The 19,248-nt window shown below is 32.2% G+C and overlaps 1 protein-coding gene across 10 annotated transcripts in view; it reads right to left on the reverse strand.

Moving 5' to 3' along the window:
* Positions 1-19,248, reverse strand: part of Rps6ka6 (ribosomal protein S6 kinase polypeptide 6) — a 150,261-nt gene that overhangs the window by 40,110 nt on the left and 90,903 nt on the right. For all 10 annotated transcript variants that reach the window (NM_025949.3, XM_011247706.3, XM_006528403.3 and 7 more), the window contains 5 exons: positions 18,285-18,344; positions 11,207-11,323; positions 7,241-7,322; positions 6,371-6,451; positions 4,668-4,747 (listed from right to left, as the gene is read on the reverse strand). In NM_025949.3, the coding sequence (NP_080225.2) occupies positions 4,668-4,747; positions 6,371-6,451; positions 7,241-7,322; positions 11,207-11,323; positions 18,285-18,344 (420 nt within the window). The remainder of the gene's footprint in view (positions 1-4,667; positions 4,748-6,370; positions 6,452-7,240; positions 7,323-11,206; positions 11,324-18,284; positions 18,345-19,248) is intronic.

Here is a 19,248-nt window from a genome sequence, read left to right on the forward strand (position 1 = left end):
GATAGATAGTAGGCTTAAAGACTACCATATCAAAATATACAATCATATATTAAATGTAATAAGTCTAGTACCTCACTTGAAAAAACCCCACATTTTCAAATTGGAAAAATAATCAAGGATGCCATAAGTACTTCTTAATTGCTACAAGTAAAACTACAATTGAAGTGAAGACACAAAAAAGGTTATACTGAGCCAATGCCGCTTTTTAAAAAGAGTCATCAAACGTCCAAAGTAAATCATTTAATAATGACATCAACTCTTTAGCAAGAAAGAATACCACCCATAAAAGTTTCTTTAAAACTTTAGTAGAGCCGGGCAGTGGTGGCGCACGCCTTTAATCCCAGCACTTGGGAGGCAGAGGCAGGTGGATTTCTGAGGTCTACAAAGTGAGTTCCAGGACAGGCAGGGTTACACAGAGAAACCCTGTCTCAAAAAAAAAAAAAAAAAAAAAAAAAAGAAACAATAACAACAAAAACAAACTTCAGTAGAAATTGAAGAAATATACAAATCTGTTATTTCATGTGTTTCTAAAATATAAAATCAAGTATAGTATGTATTTCATTCTCAATTTGTAAAACAACCACTATTAACCAACGTAATCCAACAGGTTGGTTCATATCTAATGAGTCTTCCACCACCCAACAAGAGATTACATTTTCCTCATACACAAATGGAATATTTGCCAATATATACATATATCATTTTTTAAGGAATACAGCAAGTATAAACAAATTCAGGAGGAGTCAGGTTATTAAATGGTATCCTTTATGACTATAGTAGTATAAGATTAGAAATTAATATTAGAAAGATGTTTGGAAAATAACCACATATGCATAAATTAAATATTATCTTTTCAAATACCCAATGAGTCAAATAAAAGAAATGAGAAAATATGTTAGAGGAAGTAAAAGGGCCAAACTCTGAGGACTAAAAGTAAAGCAGTACTTTGTAATCCTAAATAGCTGCATTAGAAAAGAAGAAAGCCTTCAACTTAATAACGAAGTTAGTAATTACAAAGTAAGGAAGAATACAAATAAAAGAAACAAAAAAATAGAACTATAACAAAAATCAATGAAGCCAAAAGCTTGGATCATAAAGAGAAAATTATAAGGCTGATAAACTTCTAACAATGCCAAGAGGACCAAAGAAGAGAAGACACTGCCATAAGGAGTGAAAGCCATCCATAAAAAAGGATTCTACAACTAGGATAGAAGATAATAAGGGAGATAAAAACAGCTGTGGTGGTTTGAATGCAAAATCTCATACCTGTTCGTGTATTTGACACTTAGTCCCCAGCTTTGGCACTGTTTGAAGAGGTTATGAACCATTTAGGACACGAAATGTTGCTGGAGAAAGAATATCAGGGCAGGCTTTGCACATGTATAGCTTTGCCTCGCTTCCGTAGCGAGACAAAAACTTTCTGCTTCCTACCCCTGCTGCATGCCTCTCTTGTTATGTATTCTCCCCCTGTAACTGCTAGCTAAAATAAACTCTTTGTTCTACAAGTTCCTCTTGGTTGGAACACAGCAAAAGCAACAACAAAATATCTCTCACAAAACCTATAGCTACAAATATGAGGAAACAAATACATTCCTTAAAACACACAAGCTCCCACACAACTCACAAGAATAAACAGTAGTTATAAATCTACTACATAAAGTGACTTTCTGGCTAAACACCTTACCAAAAAGAACATTTTTGGCTAAACCAACTTACCAGTGGAATTGACTTCACAAATAAATTCTATCAATCATTATTATCAATTAATACTGAACCTAAATACATTCTACTGGAAAGTCGAAGAAAAAAATCCTATTCTGAGAAAAAAAATCTTATTCAACTTATGAAGCAAGAATTACTGTTGATACAGCAAACAAATGTGGAAAACATAAGACAAAATAAACACTATTTTATGAAAATAGTTACAGGTATGGAGAGATGGCTCCGCAGTTACTAGTGCTGCGCTGGCTTTTCAGGAGTCAGGTTTGAATCCCAGAACCCCCATGGCTGTATACAACCATCTGTAACAACTACGGCTCCAGAGGATGTAATGCCCTTTCCCAGTCTCCACAGACACTACCTCAACCTGGGGCCCCATGGCACATTCAGGCAAAACACCCATACACATACAATAAAAACAAAAGAAAATATTAAAAAGTAAATAAACACAAAATGTACTAAACATTTAGCACACATCCGATAATATTTTAAAGTAATTACACCTGATGTCTATGTGGCATTCCTTCAGAAATACAAGGTTGGGTTACCATTTCACAATTCTCCATATCATAAATTAAGCAGGAAAAAAAATCTCAATTAAAAGCATGAGACAATATGTAACATCTATTAAAAAAATCTCCCCACAATATAATGAGATGATAACTCAACCCAATAAAGAACACAGAAATGTATAGCTTTACATTTTACAGTGAAATTAAGCTTCCCTCTACTTTGAAGCAACAAAAAGATAAGAATGTTTGCTCCCATCAAATTTATTCAACATCAGAATGAAAGTTCAAGCTAATATTAGCAAGGTTACAAATAAAAGAAATAAATACATGATATCTAAAGATGAAAGAAGTAAAGTACCTTGTCAAAAGTAATTAATACAAAAGCTTTTGACATCTACATAAAAAGCAGCCAGAATATGTAATTCTACTAGGTTATAAGATACAAACTCAATATAGGAACTCTATTGTTTTCCCCACTGAAAATTAAATTAAAAAAACTATTCTACTTCCATCATTAAACAGGAAGCACTAAAAGAAAACTGACAAAAGATATGTGAGTCCTATATGCTGGAAAAATCACTGCTAAAATTGGGTAATTACTAATGGAGTGGAAAGAGAAACCATGTTTATAGAAAACTCAATGTATTTTAGATGTCCGATCTCCACGTTGAGTGAAATTCCAGCCAAATTTCATGTAGGTATTAATTTAAAATGTGGGAAGTTGACTTTAAAATTAATAAAGAAATGTAAATGACCTATAAGAGCCTAAACAACTTTCACAAGAAAAGCAAAGCTTATGGATTATAATCACCGACCTCCAGATATATCATAAAGAATCAGTAATCAAGACAGAGGGGTACTATTACAAAGATTGACAAATGAATCAGTGAACAGAACGGAGTACCCAAAGATAGGCCTTCACATACATGATAATCTGATTTTCACCGAAATTATAAGGTAATTCAGTGAAGAAAGATAATTTTTTTCTAACCATGATGCTAGAAATGGAAACTTCTATCCATTTTAAAAAGACTGCTGCACACAACTACACATTAAAATAACACCAAGTTAACTAAGACTATAAATATAAACTATAGAAACCTCTAGAATACACAGGAAAATCTTCACCTAGAATAAGGTCAACAATTTTTAAATGGAATATTAAAAACAATCAATTTAATGGGAAAATTATAAATAAGAAATTCTGCTTTCAAAAGATACAAGACTAAAAAGGCAAAGTATAAACCAGAAGAAACCTTTTATAAACAGCAAATATGATTAAAGAGTCACATCTAAACTATATGAGAAACTCTAGAACCTCGAGAAGAAAACAAATAATTCAATTTAAAGTGGGCAAATGTTTAAACATTTTATCAAAGAAGATAGACACAAAATAAATGCAGAAAAAGATGCCCAAAATCATTAGTCTTTAGTGATGAAATTCAGAAATTAGGTAACACTATATATTTACCAAATGTTCAACAAAACTACACACAAAAAAAAAAAAGAAAGAAAAGAAAACTGATCATACCAGGTGTTGGCAAGGATGTGAGGCCAACTGAAATTCTTATATGCCGCTGTTTGAAGTGTAAAAATTATATAAGCACTTTGGAAAAACAGTTCAGCTATGTCTTCACAGTAAAACTTACACCTACCATATGACCCAGCCGTTATACTCCTAGATATTTACTCATGAAAAATGAAAACATATGTCAATACAATCATTTGTACATGAATGTTTATAGCAGCTTAATTGGTACTATCCAAAAACTGCAATAACTCAAACATTCATCAACAAGTAATTAAACAGAACATGGTGCATCCATACAATGGGTACTGTTCACCAATAAAACTGAATGAACTGGTACACAAACAACATGGATAAATCAAAATAATTATAATGATTTAAACCAGACAAAAAGAAAATATATTATGATTTTGTTTCTATAATCTGTTAGAAAATATAAACCAAACAGTGACAGCAGAAAGAGCAGGGTTGGTATGGGAAGAATACATTACAAATTTTGGCAATAATATATTTTATTTTAATAATGATCTCACAGTTATATGAAAATGCAAAATATATCAAATTGTGTAATTTATTATGCCGTTTATTGTATGTCAATTATACCTCAGTAAGTCTACTTCAAATGACTAAGTTAAACACTACACCAAGGTAGCTTGAGTAGCCAAAGTCTAGGCTTGTTCCTATCTACATCACTCAGCTCTTTCTAATATTCTTTCATCTCAGAGAAAAGTAATTAGGAGTCTGAGATGATCTGAGAGACACATAGTAAAGCATCAACTGACATATCATTAAATACTATATATAGTGATAAAAAGCTCAAGATTTCAGATTTCTACAGGGAAATTACATAACTTTTTTTAGGTTTGTTTGAATAAAATATACTAATAAATTTATAAGGACATTCTCACCTCTTTGGATAATCTTGTGAAGACATCTCCTCCCCTGAGGAAATCCAATATTAAGTACAGCTTCCCTTCAGTCTGAAAAGCTAATTAGAAACCACAATGTTGTAGCAGTTACACTCTGCCATAGTTGTATATGAACATGTTTGCAATTTTATATCAAATATCATTAAACAATTATATATTAATATGGCCCATTGTTAGATAATATATCAAAATAAAACCCACTATTTAACCCAGTCTTAAAATAGGTGCATGTATATATTCCTTTCCACGACATATTCAATTTTGCATGTGGCTTTACAAAAATATTCTACAACAAAAATTTTCCTGATAATGAAGTATCTTGTTCTAGTGCAGCTGCCAAAAATTTGTCTGTCAATCTTATCTATTGCATTCTACAAAGCTTAAAAATATGGTTACCTCCTCTACAGAGCCTTCCAATTCATCACATTTCTGTATAGCATCTTTAATTCCCACTCCATCAAAATTACAGCTACTTTTGAGGTTTAATTGTACTTCCTGCATCTTTTGTGGTATTTATTTCGCTTTCCTTTGCATATTAATTTACACAGTTTCATTCTTTATACATTACTAGAAATTATGACTTTGTTTCACTTCTGTAGCCCACTTCATTTTATACAGTATTTTGTCCCAATAGGGGTTTATTCTTAATCTCATGGCATGTCAGAGACTTAAAGAGGTTCTAATATACTGCTACTTCTATTCCATTATATTATGAAAGAATTAATAATTAAGGAGCCAGAATTTCTTGTAATTTATATAAATTGGATAAATATTTAAAAGACTTTTGTCAAAAATTACAGTAAAAATAAATCAGTATATATTACATTTTAAATGCACAAAATTAAATGGTATAGTAAACTGCATTAACGCTTTATTTTGATCTATTTATTCTCAGTAAAATCATATCTATAAATCTCTTTGATATATTACCAATAGACATGATTCAAAGTCATAAATGCCTGACTCTAAACATCCCTCCCCCATTATTTCTGCTGATTCTTACTAATCTCACCACTTAAGTATTGCAAGATAGTTGAACTTAACTAATATAACCATATAGCTAGCTCTCTTGATTAGAGCCAAAAAATACTATCCTTGTAAATAAACATCTGAATATTTTATATAAATTATCATAGTAGCCTATGATCACTGGAGATATTCCTTTATCTCATCTAGAAATACTACATTTTCTCCATTTTTATTCTTTGTGAATTTCATATATGCATATGTGTTTAGAACACACTTACCCTCATTTCCTTCCCTCCAATTCCTCTCATAGCCAATACTGCCTCCCAATTTTATGCGCTCATTTGAAGTTTCGGGCTCACATAGAGTTACTACTATGAGTATGGGTGTAGGGCCATCTACTGAAGCATGGATACTCTTAAGAGACTGCATTGCTGAAGAAAACTGACTCTACCAACAGCTATCAATGGCCAAGAGTTCACCAGCCACCTTGTGAGACTTCAAGACTCCCTCCCTAATACTTGGTGGGATTTTGGAGGACATTATCATGTTACCTTAATTAAGTTAATCTACTTAAGACAATGAGTTCAATTAAAAATTAGCTATGAATACATATTTCACGTATATTTTATATTGCTGAATATATTACAAAACATTTATAATAGTATCTGAAAAATTTACAGTTCTCTAATTCCATAACTAAAAGGGTTGCTTACCATAGTGCAGTTTGACGATAAAGGGATGATTTACTTCCACCAAGATATCCCTCTCCATCTTTGTGCGAACTCGGTCTCGAACTAAAATCATAAGGACTGAAATGTTATACTTATTCATAATCTTAGTAATGATCTGTCATTCACCAATCAAAATATAAACATATAAATAATTTCATAAGTAAACAACTGAATTAAGTCTATACATTCCTAGACAACCAACAGATTTAGTTTAAATCTAGAGATAAGCTAAAGTGGCATATTTGGTTAATACGTATTTCTTTAAGTTTTCATGTGAAGTAAAACTGAACTTAATACTATCCTTTGTGTTCTTTCTCTTTGTCCCTCTTCTCTGCCTGTCTCTGTCTCTCTGTTTCTCCCTCTGTCCCTGGGTTTTAGGAAGTCCATGCTGATCTTAAATATGGTCTACAGGGAAGGATAATCTTGAACTCCACCTCTCTAGAGCTAGGCTTATAGGTCCATACTATATCAGGGTCAGTATTAATATTATAAGTCTGGAAGACAGTATATATAATTGTGGGGGGTAGTTGTGCTTTCTTAATGTGCAACACCCAGACAAAAAGTAAAAATAAAGATGTTGAAAGAAAAAAAAAGATTTAAAAGAAATGTTTAATTTCAGACTAAACTGAATAAAATGTTACACTTTCTGATATTAAATTTTTATTCAGATACAAATTCAAAAAAATGTTATACAATAGAGGACCCCAGAAGTATCAATTGTTAACTAGAAAACTGTATTAACAATGCTAAAGGCAACTCCCCTTACAACTATTCCTCTTATAAGCAATATGCAGCATACTTTCAAAACAAGTTTTGCTAAATTCTATTCTAATAAACTTTCTAATTCCATACCTTTCAAAGAAGCTTTTCTTAACACCTTCATTGCATAGAGCTGCCCAGCATCAGGACCAGTCTTCTTTCTAACAAGAAAAACCTAATAGAGGAAATATTTTTAATGTGAATTTTACAGTTCAAGCCACTTTACCACTTTTAAATATATTTTATTTATTCCTGTGAATTTCATACAATGTATTCTGATTACATATACCCCTATTCTCCCCAGTATGTTCTAACCCCATCATTTCTCCCAATGCTATATTTTCTTTTAATAAAGAACTTAACCTATTGGTAGTGCTTCCAGCTACTAGAGTTTAGGGCCTACTATGAGAATGCCAACACCCTCCCAACTCCATCCCCATGGAATTTTGACTGACTTGATCTGGAGCAAGTCTTATACTGAAAACCACAGTTCCTATGAGTTCATGTATGGATCAATTTTGTCATATCCAGAAAATAGTTTCATAGTAGTCTTCCCCAACCCCTGGTTCTTATACTATTTGTTTGTTAAGCTTGTTCAATCTGTATTAAGTTACTTAAAGGAAGAAGAAAATATTACAGCTGGCAGACAATAACAAAGGAATGTACCTCTCAAAAAAACTAAATCATGAAATGAAATCATTCCCGTTTTTTGAGATTATAATGTATCTGAATCAAGCCCACCCATCCACTAACTCCCCTCCAAATCCTTCTATATCCCCACTAGTATTCCCTCCAAACTTGAAGACATTTTTGCTTTCTGTGCACTAATTATATATTTTTTGCCCTTATATTCTCTGTTATAAAATACATGTAAATGTAGTTATACTATAATTTATAATTAGGCACTTTATATTTGCTCACATTTTACTTGATTCATTAAATCAAACTGTAAATATAATACAAGTAGACAAGCTTTGTGGGACGTACAAAATTTTGTGATTCAAGAGATTAGTAACAAAATCAAACATAGAGGTGAGTCCTTAATAAAGACCAGAAAATGCTATTGCCCTGAATATTCATTTCTTTTAGAAGTTCTGGGCATTTTATTTTATAACAAAGAATAATCAGAGGCAATATTTACCTGCCAGGTAAAATTAATCATGATGGTAAAGTATCTCAATAAAAATGTGAACAATAAATCCTAATGTTACCAAGTGAGCTTAAATATCTTATTTTTCATTTTTTTAATCTTCTCAATGAATCAATTCTGCTTCATATGACTTTTTATTTGAATTGTTTCTAATCTTCATTTCATTAAACCTTGTTTTATTATATTTTCCCAACACAGAGTTTCTCTGTATAGTATAGCCTTGGCTGTCCTGGAACTCACTTTGTAGACCAGGCTGGCCTTGAACTCAGAAATCCACCTGCCTCTGTCTCCCGAGTGCTAGGATTAAAGGCGTGCACCACCATGCCCAGCAAACCTTGTTTTATTAATTAATGTGCAGTTTTATATGACTTTGGCATTAGTAGAATTTTGTTCCCATTAAATAGACTAAAACATTTAATGTCATAAAACTACATGATCTAAAACTACTATTGCTTATACTTAAGTAAGTCTGTACAGCCCAAAGTTTCTTGGAATTGGGCCTACACTAATCTGATTCACAGCCTTGGCCAAATTCCTGAATATGCTCACCATATAGCAAGTCACACCCACACAATGCCTACATAAATGATGCAATTCTGACAAGCAAGTATGTTCACATCCTAAGAAGCAAAACAAAAACTACCTTCTAAATATTTTCTGGTTGATAAACTATATAAACCTCACTATTTTTTATCTTAGTACTATGGATTTAAAGGGGGTTTCAATGATCTATTTGCTAAAACAAAATTCCTATACAATGTGTTCCATGAATTTAATGACTAAACATACAACTTTTTTTAACAGAATAGTGCTTCATTTCAAATAAAAATGTTCTTGAAAAAATGACCATTTTGTATATATTATTTTCTTTATGAAGATCAATAATAAAAGTTTATCTTATCTGTTTAATGGGTTTTTTCTACCTAACAGATATTGTAACTATTAATGTATTTCTTTATAGTGGTTGCCAATGTCATTTCTGGCCTGCTTAGACTTTCAGGCCCAATGTACATTTGTAAATAACAATGTGTATTTTAGGCTTTGTGTAATCCTTCCTACTCTGTTATTTCTCTTTCTGTCTCTATTGCCACTAGCTTTTTGTCTTGTTTCGGGTTTTGGGTTTTATTCTCCCTTTGATGTTTGGATTTGTTTGAGAATGGGTCTCATTATGTACCCAAGCTAGGCTCAAACCACTCTGTGGCCCCCAGGCTAGGCTTAACCTCAAAAGCAGCCTTCTTCCTCAGCAGCCAATATGCTAGGGTTAGAGGCAAACAACAGCATGTCTAACTTATGCTACTTGCTTTGAATTCCAATTGTTATTTATCTATGGAATTCTTAAATCTTTTATGAGACAAAGCAAGAAATAAACTCACAGATGAAAATGGATAACAAAACTTTTAATAACTTGAAATGTTTCTGTGGAATTATTTGTCAAATATGTAAGCATTTATTAATTTGATATTAAAACCTTCATCTCTGTTCTTCTAAGTTAATATATACTCTCAGAAACATTAAAAATAAAATTTTATAGAATATATATATATATATACCTAATTTACAAGTTACTTCATCTACAAACACCAGCAACTTCTCAATAGAGCCTCCTAATTTTGGTTTCCATCCCTGTCTGACTGTTTTCTGCTGCTGTAATAGATACCATGACAAAAACAACTTGAGGGTTAAAGGGTTTATTTGGCTTACACATTACAGTCCATGGAGAGAAGCCAAGGCAAGAAATAAAGCATAGACCATGTAGGAATGCTGCTCACTGGCATACTTCCTCCAGCCTGTTCAGCCACCTTCTTTATACAGAGCAGACTCACCTAGCCAGGTATGGTAGCACCCACAGTGTGCTAGGTCTTCCTACACCAACCATCAATTAAGATAATACCTTACAAATAGGCCCACAGGCTAAACTGATGGATGCAGTGTTTCAACTGAGGTTCCATTTTTCAGGTGTGTAAAGCTGACAACCAAGATCATCTTTGATACTTACCTTACATCATGCATGGACAAAGCCATCTCTATTTGTCTTTTCTGTCCTACATATATTTCTATGTTTATTATATATCCTATATCATATAGGTACCAGACTATATTCAAATTATCAATGTCTAGTTTATATTCACCAGTACATTTCATAAAACTACTGACACACTCAGTAAATCTCTTTCCTTACAAATGTCTTCATCACTGTTTTCACTGCCTGATTGCCTTATTTTTGCTCTTTGTAAGTAAACCTCAGCTATTGTGATGATTTTCTTTCTTTCTCAGAAATAGTGATTATTTCTGTCTTTCTAAGAGCTACTTATTGTATGAATTCAGTAATTTTCATTAGATTATAGGTACACAAGATTCAGTATCCATATTCATATACTTCCTTTCTAAGAATCATTACCAAATAATAAACAAATACAACAATGAGTATATGAATTAATTTTCTCAAAGATTCTTCAAAACAAGAATTGTACATGATTTCTAAATCACCTATGCTAGTTCTACTTTGCTGTAAGAGATGATGAGTTAGCTTATGAGTCCACACATGAATTATAGCCTAAATTCTAAATTTTCATGCAGAGCTGAGTAACAGAGACAAAAATGACCAGGAAAAAAATAATCGCAAAAAAACCCACAAAAATATCTTCGTAAGAACCAAGTAAATAATTTAGACAACCAACAAAGAACATGCCATGTTTTTTACACAGAGTAATATAAGCTCAGGGGGTTAGAAAACCGTGACTGCTATAGAACAGTATAAAGAAATCTGAAGAAAAACAGAAATAAAACACATAAAACTAAAGAGTCACCTTCCTGTGCATCCTTTGAGAGCCATAGAAATGATTTGTACAAGTGTATACACACTTTTGTTAAATATCAAGAAAAGCAAATGTAGAAAAAGTATTTATTACCTTTCCAAAAGATCCCTGACCAAGAACCTTGAGCAAGTCAAACTGTGCGGGATCTGCTTTCTCGTATCCTTCTTTAACATGCTGTGTAATAGGTATCTCCTTAACCAATTCTTCCCGCTAATAAAACAAAGACAAAAACAAAATCCAAATCATATTCATGCACAGTTACAACATCCTGTGATTAGTTTCATTTCAAAACAACAACAACAACAACAAAATCACACCATAAGTTATGCAGTAATAAATTCCATAAGGCAAGCACTTTGTTTTATGGACTATTGATAGTCTCACCTCCTGACATCACACAGATATACTTTCCTTTCTTGTGGGTTTTTATTTGTTTTTTTGAGGCAGAGTCTTGCTATGTCTACCCATATAGACTGGAACTTGCTATGTGGATCAGATGGGCCTCAAACTGTTGACAATCCCCACTAAAGTGTAGCGTAAGAGACAGAGACACAGAGAAAGTAAAGATAAATCCTTGCAGATTATGAGACTGCAAACATAAAAATCACAAAAGTCCTTTAAAATAGTATTTTATTCTATTCTTAAGTATTTTAATATCTAACTAGTCAGATCAATGCAAAGCAAAATCATGAAAATATGATTTATGAACTCAAAATGTTCCCAAGCTATGAACCTTAATTAATTTGAATATAATCTATATACAAGTCTCTATCATATAGGTAAGAAAGAAAGAAATCCTCCCAGATAGTATTTCTACCCCATAATAGAAGACTCCTCTCAGGTTTAAAATTACACTCAAGTGAGTTGTAATTCTAGTCCCTATGGAAAGGGACAATAGCTAACAGAATTTTCATTTTTTTGTAAATCCGCATGAACTCCATATCACAAAATAGCAAAAGTAAAGAAATAATCTCTGAGCTAACCCTTTCATTGTCTAGAAAACAAAATCAATACACTCAAAACTTCAGTTCTGTAATGTCTAAAGTCAAATGTTCTTTATCTATTGGCTCTTTGATTCTTTGGTTAATCAATCAATGTTGGCTATGGTTAACGTGGACCAGAGAATGGCCCCAATGAACTAGACACCTTGAAATTAAAATAACATCAATGACACAGAAAAGTCAGACATTCACTCTTAAGAGAAGTATATCAGTAGAGGACTTCTAATTCTAAGTATTTGTGGTCTCTACATAAATCAGTTAGAAAGGATTAATAATGCTGAAAGAATATTAATAGATGCCTTATACATTAAAATAGAAAAAATCCTTTTATATAGTCAGTGACCTAAAGCATGCTTTAATAAACAAAAATAAATTAACCTATAAAGCAAGTTTCTTAGTTTTTTAATAAAATAAAAAATATTAAAATTCAGTACGTGTGTGTGTGTGTGTGCAATAATGGGGCTAAGGTACTATGCATAGGAGCAAGATCTCTACTACTGAGTTACAGCCTCAGTCCTCAAACTGCTGTATTTTTAAGTTTACAAAAGAAAAATATATGTATATATCTATGTTATGTGTAATCAAAAATATATTTTATATTCAATTATATTTTTATTATATAATAGAACTAGGAAAACAGTAGATCCATTTTCATCAATGTAATTGTGTGAATGTATACTAAACTTAACCTTGTAATAAACGTATCAAAATTTCTCTACTCCAGTAGAAATTGTGATGTGTTGTTAGAATATTATCATGTACCATATGATTTAATTATTCACTAGTTCAACACAATATTTCCTAGCTAATATTCTGTATTACCAAGTCCTGGAGACACAAAGGTAAAATTCATATTTGAAGGTAACTTTTTTAGAAACACAATATCCTCCCTTCAGAGAAACAAAAGGAAAAGATGTTTATGACAGGCTGAATTGAGTCCTTTCAAACCAGATATGTTGAACTGGGACATTTAAGAAGATAATTATGATAAAATAATAACTTATGACTGTGCCTTAATCTAAAATGACTGATGATAATGGTTTTTAAAAAGCCTATGAAAACACACACACAAAGAGAGAGAGAGAGAGAGAGAGAGAGAGAGAGATGTGTGCAATAAGAAACTATCTACAAACCCAAGAGAAAGCCCTTAGGAAAATCAATCTTGCCAACACCTTGATGTCAGACTTAATAGAAGTCCATAACTGTGAGAAAATTAATTTCTGACAGGACACTCAGTTTGTGGTCCTCTGTTAGGGCAGTCCTAGAAAATAAATACAGCACCTACTCTGAGTTGATGTGTGAAAATGAAGTTGTTATTGAAAAATAAAAACTTAACATCCAGAGTTCACTATACTTTTCACATTAAATGGCAAATCTGAGGCATAAGTGAGTATAGTGTTAGTTATTTCTCCAAATCTCTAAAATATATTCAATATAAAGAAAAACTTTGAAAGACTCAACCTCAAGTTCTATATTCTGGTCATTTTTGTTTTGAATAAAGAAAGCCACAAATGCTATAACACTAGAAAAAAAGCATTGATAAGCGCAAACCAATTAATCAAACACACTACTGCTTCATTCACTTGCCAAGTGATTTGTTTATGGAGAGGAAATCAGCCTTTAGAATGAAAAGGAAATGACAACAATCTAGTAGCAATCTATTACAACTCAAATACAGCAACTGCACAAGACTATAGAACAAAACGCTAACCAAAGATGGATGTCTAAGGCTGAAATATACTAGGCTTTATGTAATGATGTAGCATCTATCTATTCAAGCATTTGTTTTATTTCAAGGCAGAAAGGCTATTTGGTAAAACAACAACAACAAATCAAGAAGAAGGAGGAGGAGGAGGAGGAGGAAGAGGAGGAGGAAGAACCACCACCACCACTGCCACCACCACCACACTAAAAGAAAATCAAAAAAAACTTAAAATTCAAATAAACCATTTTGCTGAAATAAATGTGGAGAACATGTAGAGAATAATATAATGTCACTGAAGGTCATACCAGATATCAACATTGTTTGAACAAAGGTTAACAATAATAATAATGCAAATAACTATGTACTACTAGCTTGAATTAAATACATCAAAATAATGAATACATTGGCAAATAAGCACAGAATACTTATTGCAAAATTTATACTGATGATTAATAATTAAAGGATGGCAGCAAACTCATTCTTACTTAGGGTGATTTATTCTAATAATATCTAATAATATCTTTGTTTCCTCTTCTATAAAAATGGAAATGAAACCTTAATCAGATCTCAATCACATAGGGATCTTTAAAGAAAGATAAAATTTCTATAAAATTAAGTTACTGGACTTATTTCATCATCCTTTCAAAAAGTAAAAACTCCACCTAGTAGTATTTGTCTAAGAGTATTGAGTAGTGATTGTTCATCAAAGAAGTTTTTACACTTATAGAACAAAAGTTTTTGAGATTTTTAAAGAAGGGACATTGAAGAGAAAGAAAATTGATTACTTGAACTGCAAGAAAACAAAATACTAAAGAACAGCAAGACTTAATATCCATGAAAATAGAAAGGCAAACTAGCTCAGGGGCATAGGCCTGTAACCCCATCTACACACTAGGGTAAACCAAGATCACAAGTAAATCAAAACTAGCCTGAGTGAGTTCAAGGCCAACCTGAATAATTTAGTGAGCTTGTATCTGAAAATAAAAAGTAAAAGCAGGGCTGGGTCTCTACTAGAATTCTAGCACCTTCCTAGCAGGAACAAGTCCCTAGATTCAGTCTTCAATGTTCCCCAAAAGGAACACAAATGAAAACAGGGAAGCAAAATCTACAAATGAAGCACATATTACAGGCTTGAAATAATCTGTATCTATCTAATGATTTATGTTCATTTAAATTAAACATATGTAAAAACGACTTTTTGAAAGAATTTGTATGAGACATATTTCAAACATGGTTTTTAAATTTTGAAATTTGAAACTAAAATATGGAGGAATTAATTAGGAGTTTTAAAGTGTATTTTTAGTTAAACATGACATTTATATTTCTGATTAATAAAAATAAACTTAGAAACTAAATATGTTACTTTGTAGGAGTGGAATCAACAAGGTATCTAACTGTTAAAAAAAAAAAAAAAACTCCTTTAAGTGCTGGAGAGATGTCTCAGCCATTAAAGGTTAGGCTCACAACCAAAAAACATCCTTTAAAATCCCTAAGGCATTGTTAGCATTAAATAAGTATTATTTTATGATGCTTTAAAAAGTAAATATAAAACACATAAATCAGACTGGATAGATAGCTTGGTAGTTAAGAGCACTTATTCTTGCAAAGGACTTGGGTTCAATTCCCAGCACCCACATGGTATGCAACAGCAATCTGTTATTCCAGCTCCATAGGAATTGATACTCTCTTCTAACTTCCAAGGGCATGCCCATGATTCACACACACATGCATACAGGCAAAACACTCATGCACATAAAATAAATGAATCTAAAATATCATATATTTAAAATAAACAAACAAATCACAAACTACCAAATACATATAGCTATGCTCATTGACGGCATGTATAGAGGTAATTCATGTCAGCCATCAGCTAATGGAGAAAAAGTGCTTATTTTTATTAGTTTTGACAATGTTAGAAGCAGAGGACTACATGGTAAAATGTTATATCAGATACCTTTTATCTACACCAGATATTTAGAGAGTCTGAGAAACATTTTATTAAATTTTACTTCTTTTAACTGAATAAAAAATATCTAGTGAATGTGAAAGTCTAAGGTACCAATAAGTGAGACAGAGTAACTTAGATCTCTAAATGACTCAAACACAAAATAGTTTTAGGCCACATAGGCAATAACAGTAATTCAGTTTTGTGTGTGAGTGCATGCATGCCTGAAACTGTGCACATGCGTGTAGTACTGGGGATGAAACACAATGATTTAGAATAATAGCATATATTTACCCTGAGTTATATTCTCAGCCCCTCAGGTTCATATTTAAAGAACAACCTTTAAAAAAATCAATACATTGAACACCAGCATCTACAATCCCACACTATTTTAAAATGACAAAAAGTCAACCACAAAAATAGCTATAAACAATCGACTGAAGTACATAAGCATAGCTCTTTATTCTACATTAAAACCATCAAAAACAGTGATAAATTCACATGGCATCCTTATTCTCTGTAGTTTTATTGATACAAACTGAGTGTTTTATCAATCAACTGCTAAAGAACAGGGTTTTAAGATTGGTTCATAAAACAAATCAAATTTCTATACAATCTGAGATAGACAGTATGTAAGTCATATTTGTATCTAGCACTATGTATATCAAATGTCTTCCTACTTAAAAGTATATTTTCATATTAAAATTAGAAAGGCAAGTATCAGCTGGATGGTGGTAGAACACACCTTTGGTCTCAACACTCAGGAAGCAGAGGCCAGTAGATCTCTGAGTTTGAGGCCAGTCTGATGTGCAGAGTGAGTTCCAGGACAGTCACGGCTACATAGTAAAACCCTGTCTTGTAAAACCAATACCAGGGGGTTGAGGGCAAATATATGACAACCTATACATTTATATCCTCAACTTTGTGTTAACTATACATATACACAATAGATATGTGTCTGTGTATATATGGATCTACACGCTTTTATGTCCTGTAGCACAGAGCTTGTGTTTCCTTGCTGATTATTGCAAAATCATGACCCATTCTTCTCCAATGCCTTTTGTAGATACTTATAATCCTTATCTTTTAGAAAATAGCAAGATGAATATCACTATGCCCTTTAAGGTTCATATTATCTGTATATTTTTAGGTGTTGTTGATATTAATATATTTTATTATTCTCAAAATTAAAATATAACTAATATTAAAATGTTACTAAATTGCAAATGTCAGTGATGTCATACCTACCATCTTGTCAACACCAACTCAAAGGGATGTTTCAAAGTCACTGTCTAGTGAGTTAGTAACAAAGAACATTTCAAAGGACAGTCTTAAACTCAATTCAAATACCTCTGCTGGTTTCGATCTGAGATTAATTTACTGATGGAGATGTTTTATAAGGGATTTCTTGACATTATCTACAACAACTAAATAAGAATGGTACTCATATCTATACAATTCAGTAACCTAAGAGGAGAGAGATTCTAATATTTACCGGTCTTACCTACCTGCTAAAAGATAAAACTTCTCTAAGGCTCAATCAACAAATCCATATTATAAAGAGAAACTAACAGAATAAAGTATTTGAAGTTCCTTCTAAATAAAAAAATAAGGCTATGAAAGTATATATAAAGATGGTAACTATGAAATAATATTAATAGAAATACCTACATTAGTTGACCTTCTATAAAATCTTAAGAATACTTTTCCCCAAATCTAGATCTTATAAATTAAGTCTTTTACATAGGCCTTAAATACAATGACCTAATAGTTAAGCACTGTTGAAAACTAGTCAGAGACTTCTGAAATGCCATACATTCAATCCTTTCTGATAGCTAGAAAATAGACTGTAAATATTTCAAGCTATTTTTATAGTCCAATTTTGTCAAAGATAGATCTCATTTTTATTCTAAAGTTAATCTCTTTAAGTTTAATCCAGAGAACACTGCATTTAAATACCCACATTTATTATGTACTAACAAGTAAAAATACCATTTGTTCACACTGCTGATTCCTATGGCCTGTATATTTTATAACTGCTGATTCCTTTGCCTGTGTATTTTCAACAAAGCTGTTTTTTGAAAAACCACATACATGCCAGGCTTAATGACTAAGGCCTGCAATCCTAGCATTTGTGGAGCTGAAGCCAAAGTGTTACATGTTTAAGGTGAGCCTGGACTACAGACTAGGAATGGAGCTCTGTGATACAGTATTTACCCAGTCCCTGCATAAAAGAAAAACATTACATTTTTAACTTCAGATATGAGGTGTGGTAGCACATGCCTCTAATCCCTGAAACAAGAAGGTAGAGGTTGGAACATCAGGAATTCAAGGATGCCTCAGCTACACTGAGTTTAAGGCCAACTAGGACCACAAGAAACTATCTCAGAAAATTTACATTTGTCACCAACTGACTTAAATACAATTCTATAACTGATAAAAGCTTCTCTCCTTCCCAATTATTCACCTTCTTTATATGCTACAAAGGATGTTTACTAAATTAACAGGAGTACTTACCCGGCAAGAAACTGGCTCTCCCTCTTCCATTGGCTCATCAACCATTTTCAGATCATTTACCTGAAAAACAATGTTCAAAATGTGAAGTTCAATAGTATTAAAACAATAATAATAACTAAGAAAAAATAGCCCAAGGCATTTCCCTTACCATTCAAACAAGTTACTGAGAAACAAAATGTCAAGGGATCCAAAGAAAGCATTTAGAAAAGAAAAGTGTTAATATAGTTCACACATTGTCCTTGAAACCTTAACTTTTTAGAGCTTTATGTTTCATTACATATTTATTAAGGTTGTGCCATGACTGATGGCCCTACACATATAAATAAATCTCATAGACATTCATTTTAGTATATTCAAAGAAAGTCAGAATAGGAACAATTTCACATGATTGTGCAATGGGAAATCTCATATGACTCGATTTTAAATTCATAAGATAACGTACAGAACAAAGCTTACACTAGAGGAGATTTAAGCAGCTATGGACACTTTTTTTTTTTTTTACATGCAAAGCTTAGTGGAAAATTACATGTATTCAAGCATTAATTTTAAAAACTTAAATATACCAAGGACTTTGATCAAGGGATGAGAAACTATAACCCAGGGGCCAAATCAGGTTAGCTGTCCCTTCCTGAATAAACGTTACTAAAATACAGTCTTACTCATTTGTTTCCTTACTATCTATGATGGCTTTCATATTACAACGGCAAACTTAAAAGTTGTGACAGAGACACTATAACAAGGTGTTAATATTTATTGCTTGACCTTTTACAGAGAAAGTCTGTCATTCAGTTATCTGAGGAGTCTGCAAAATAAATGATAGCAGATTGGTCTAAGTGAAAAGGAATTTAATCAATGCTCATGAATGGACAAACAGAAGGATGAATTAAAGCCTACCTCTTCCTGATTATCAACTAAAAATCCTATTTAAGATACTAAATAAGTCATACTGGAACTCTGACTAAAC

Source organism: Mus musculus, chromosome X (assembly GCF_000001635.26).
Source record: "Mus musculus strain C57BL/6J chromosome X, GRCm38.p6 C57BL/6J".
NCBI lineage: Eukaryota > Metazoa > Chordata > Mammalia > Rodentia > Muridae > Mus > Mus musculus.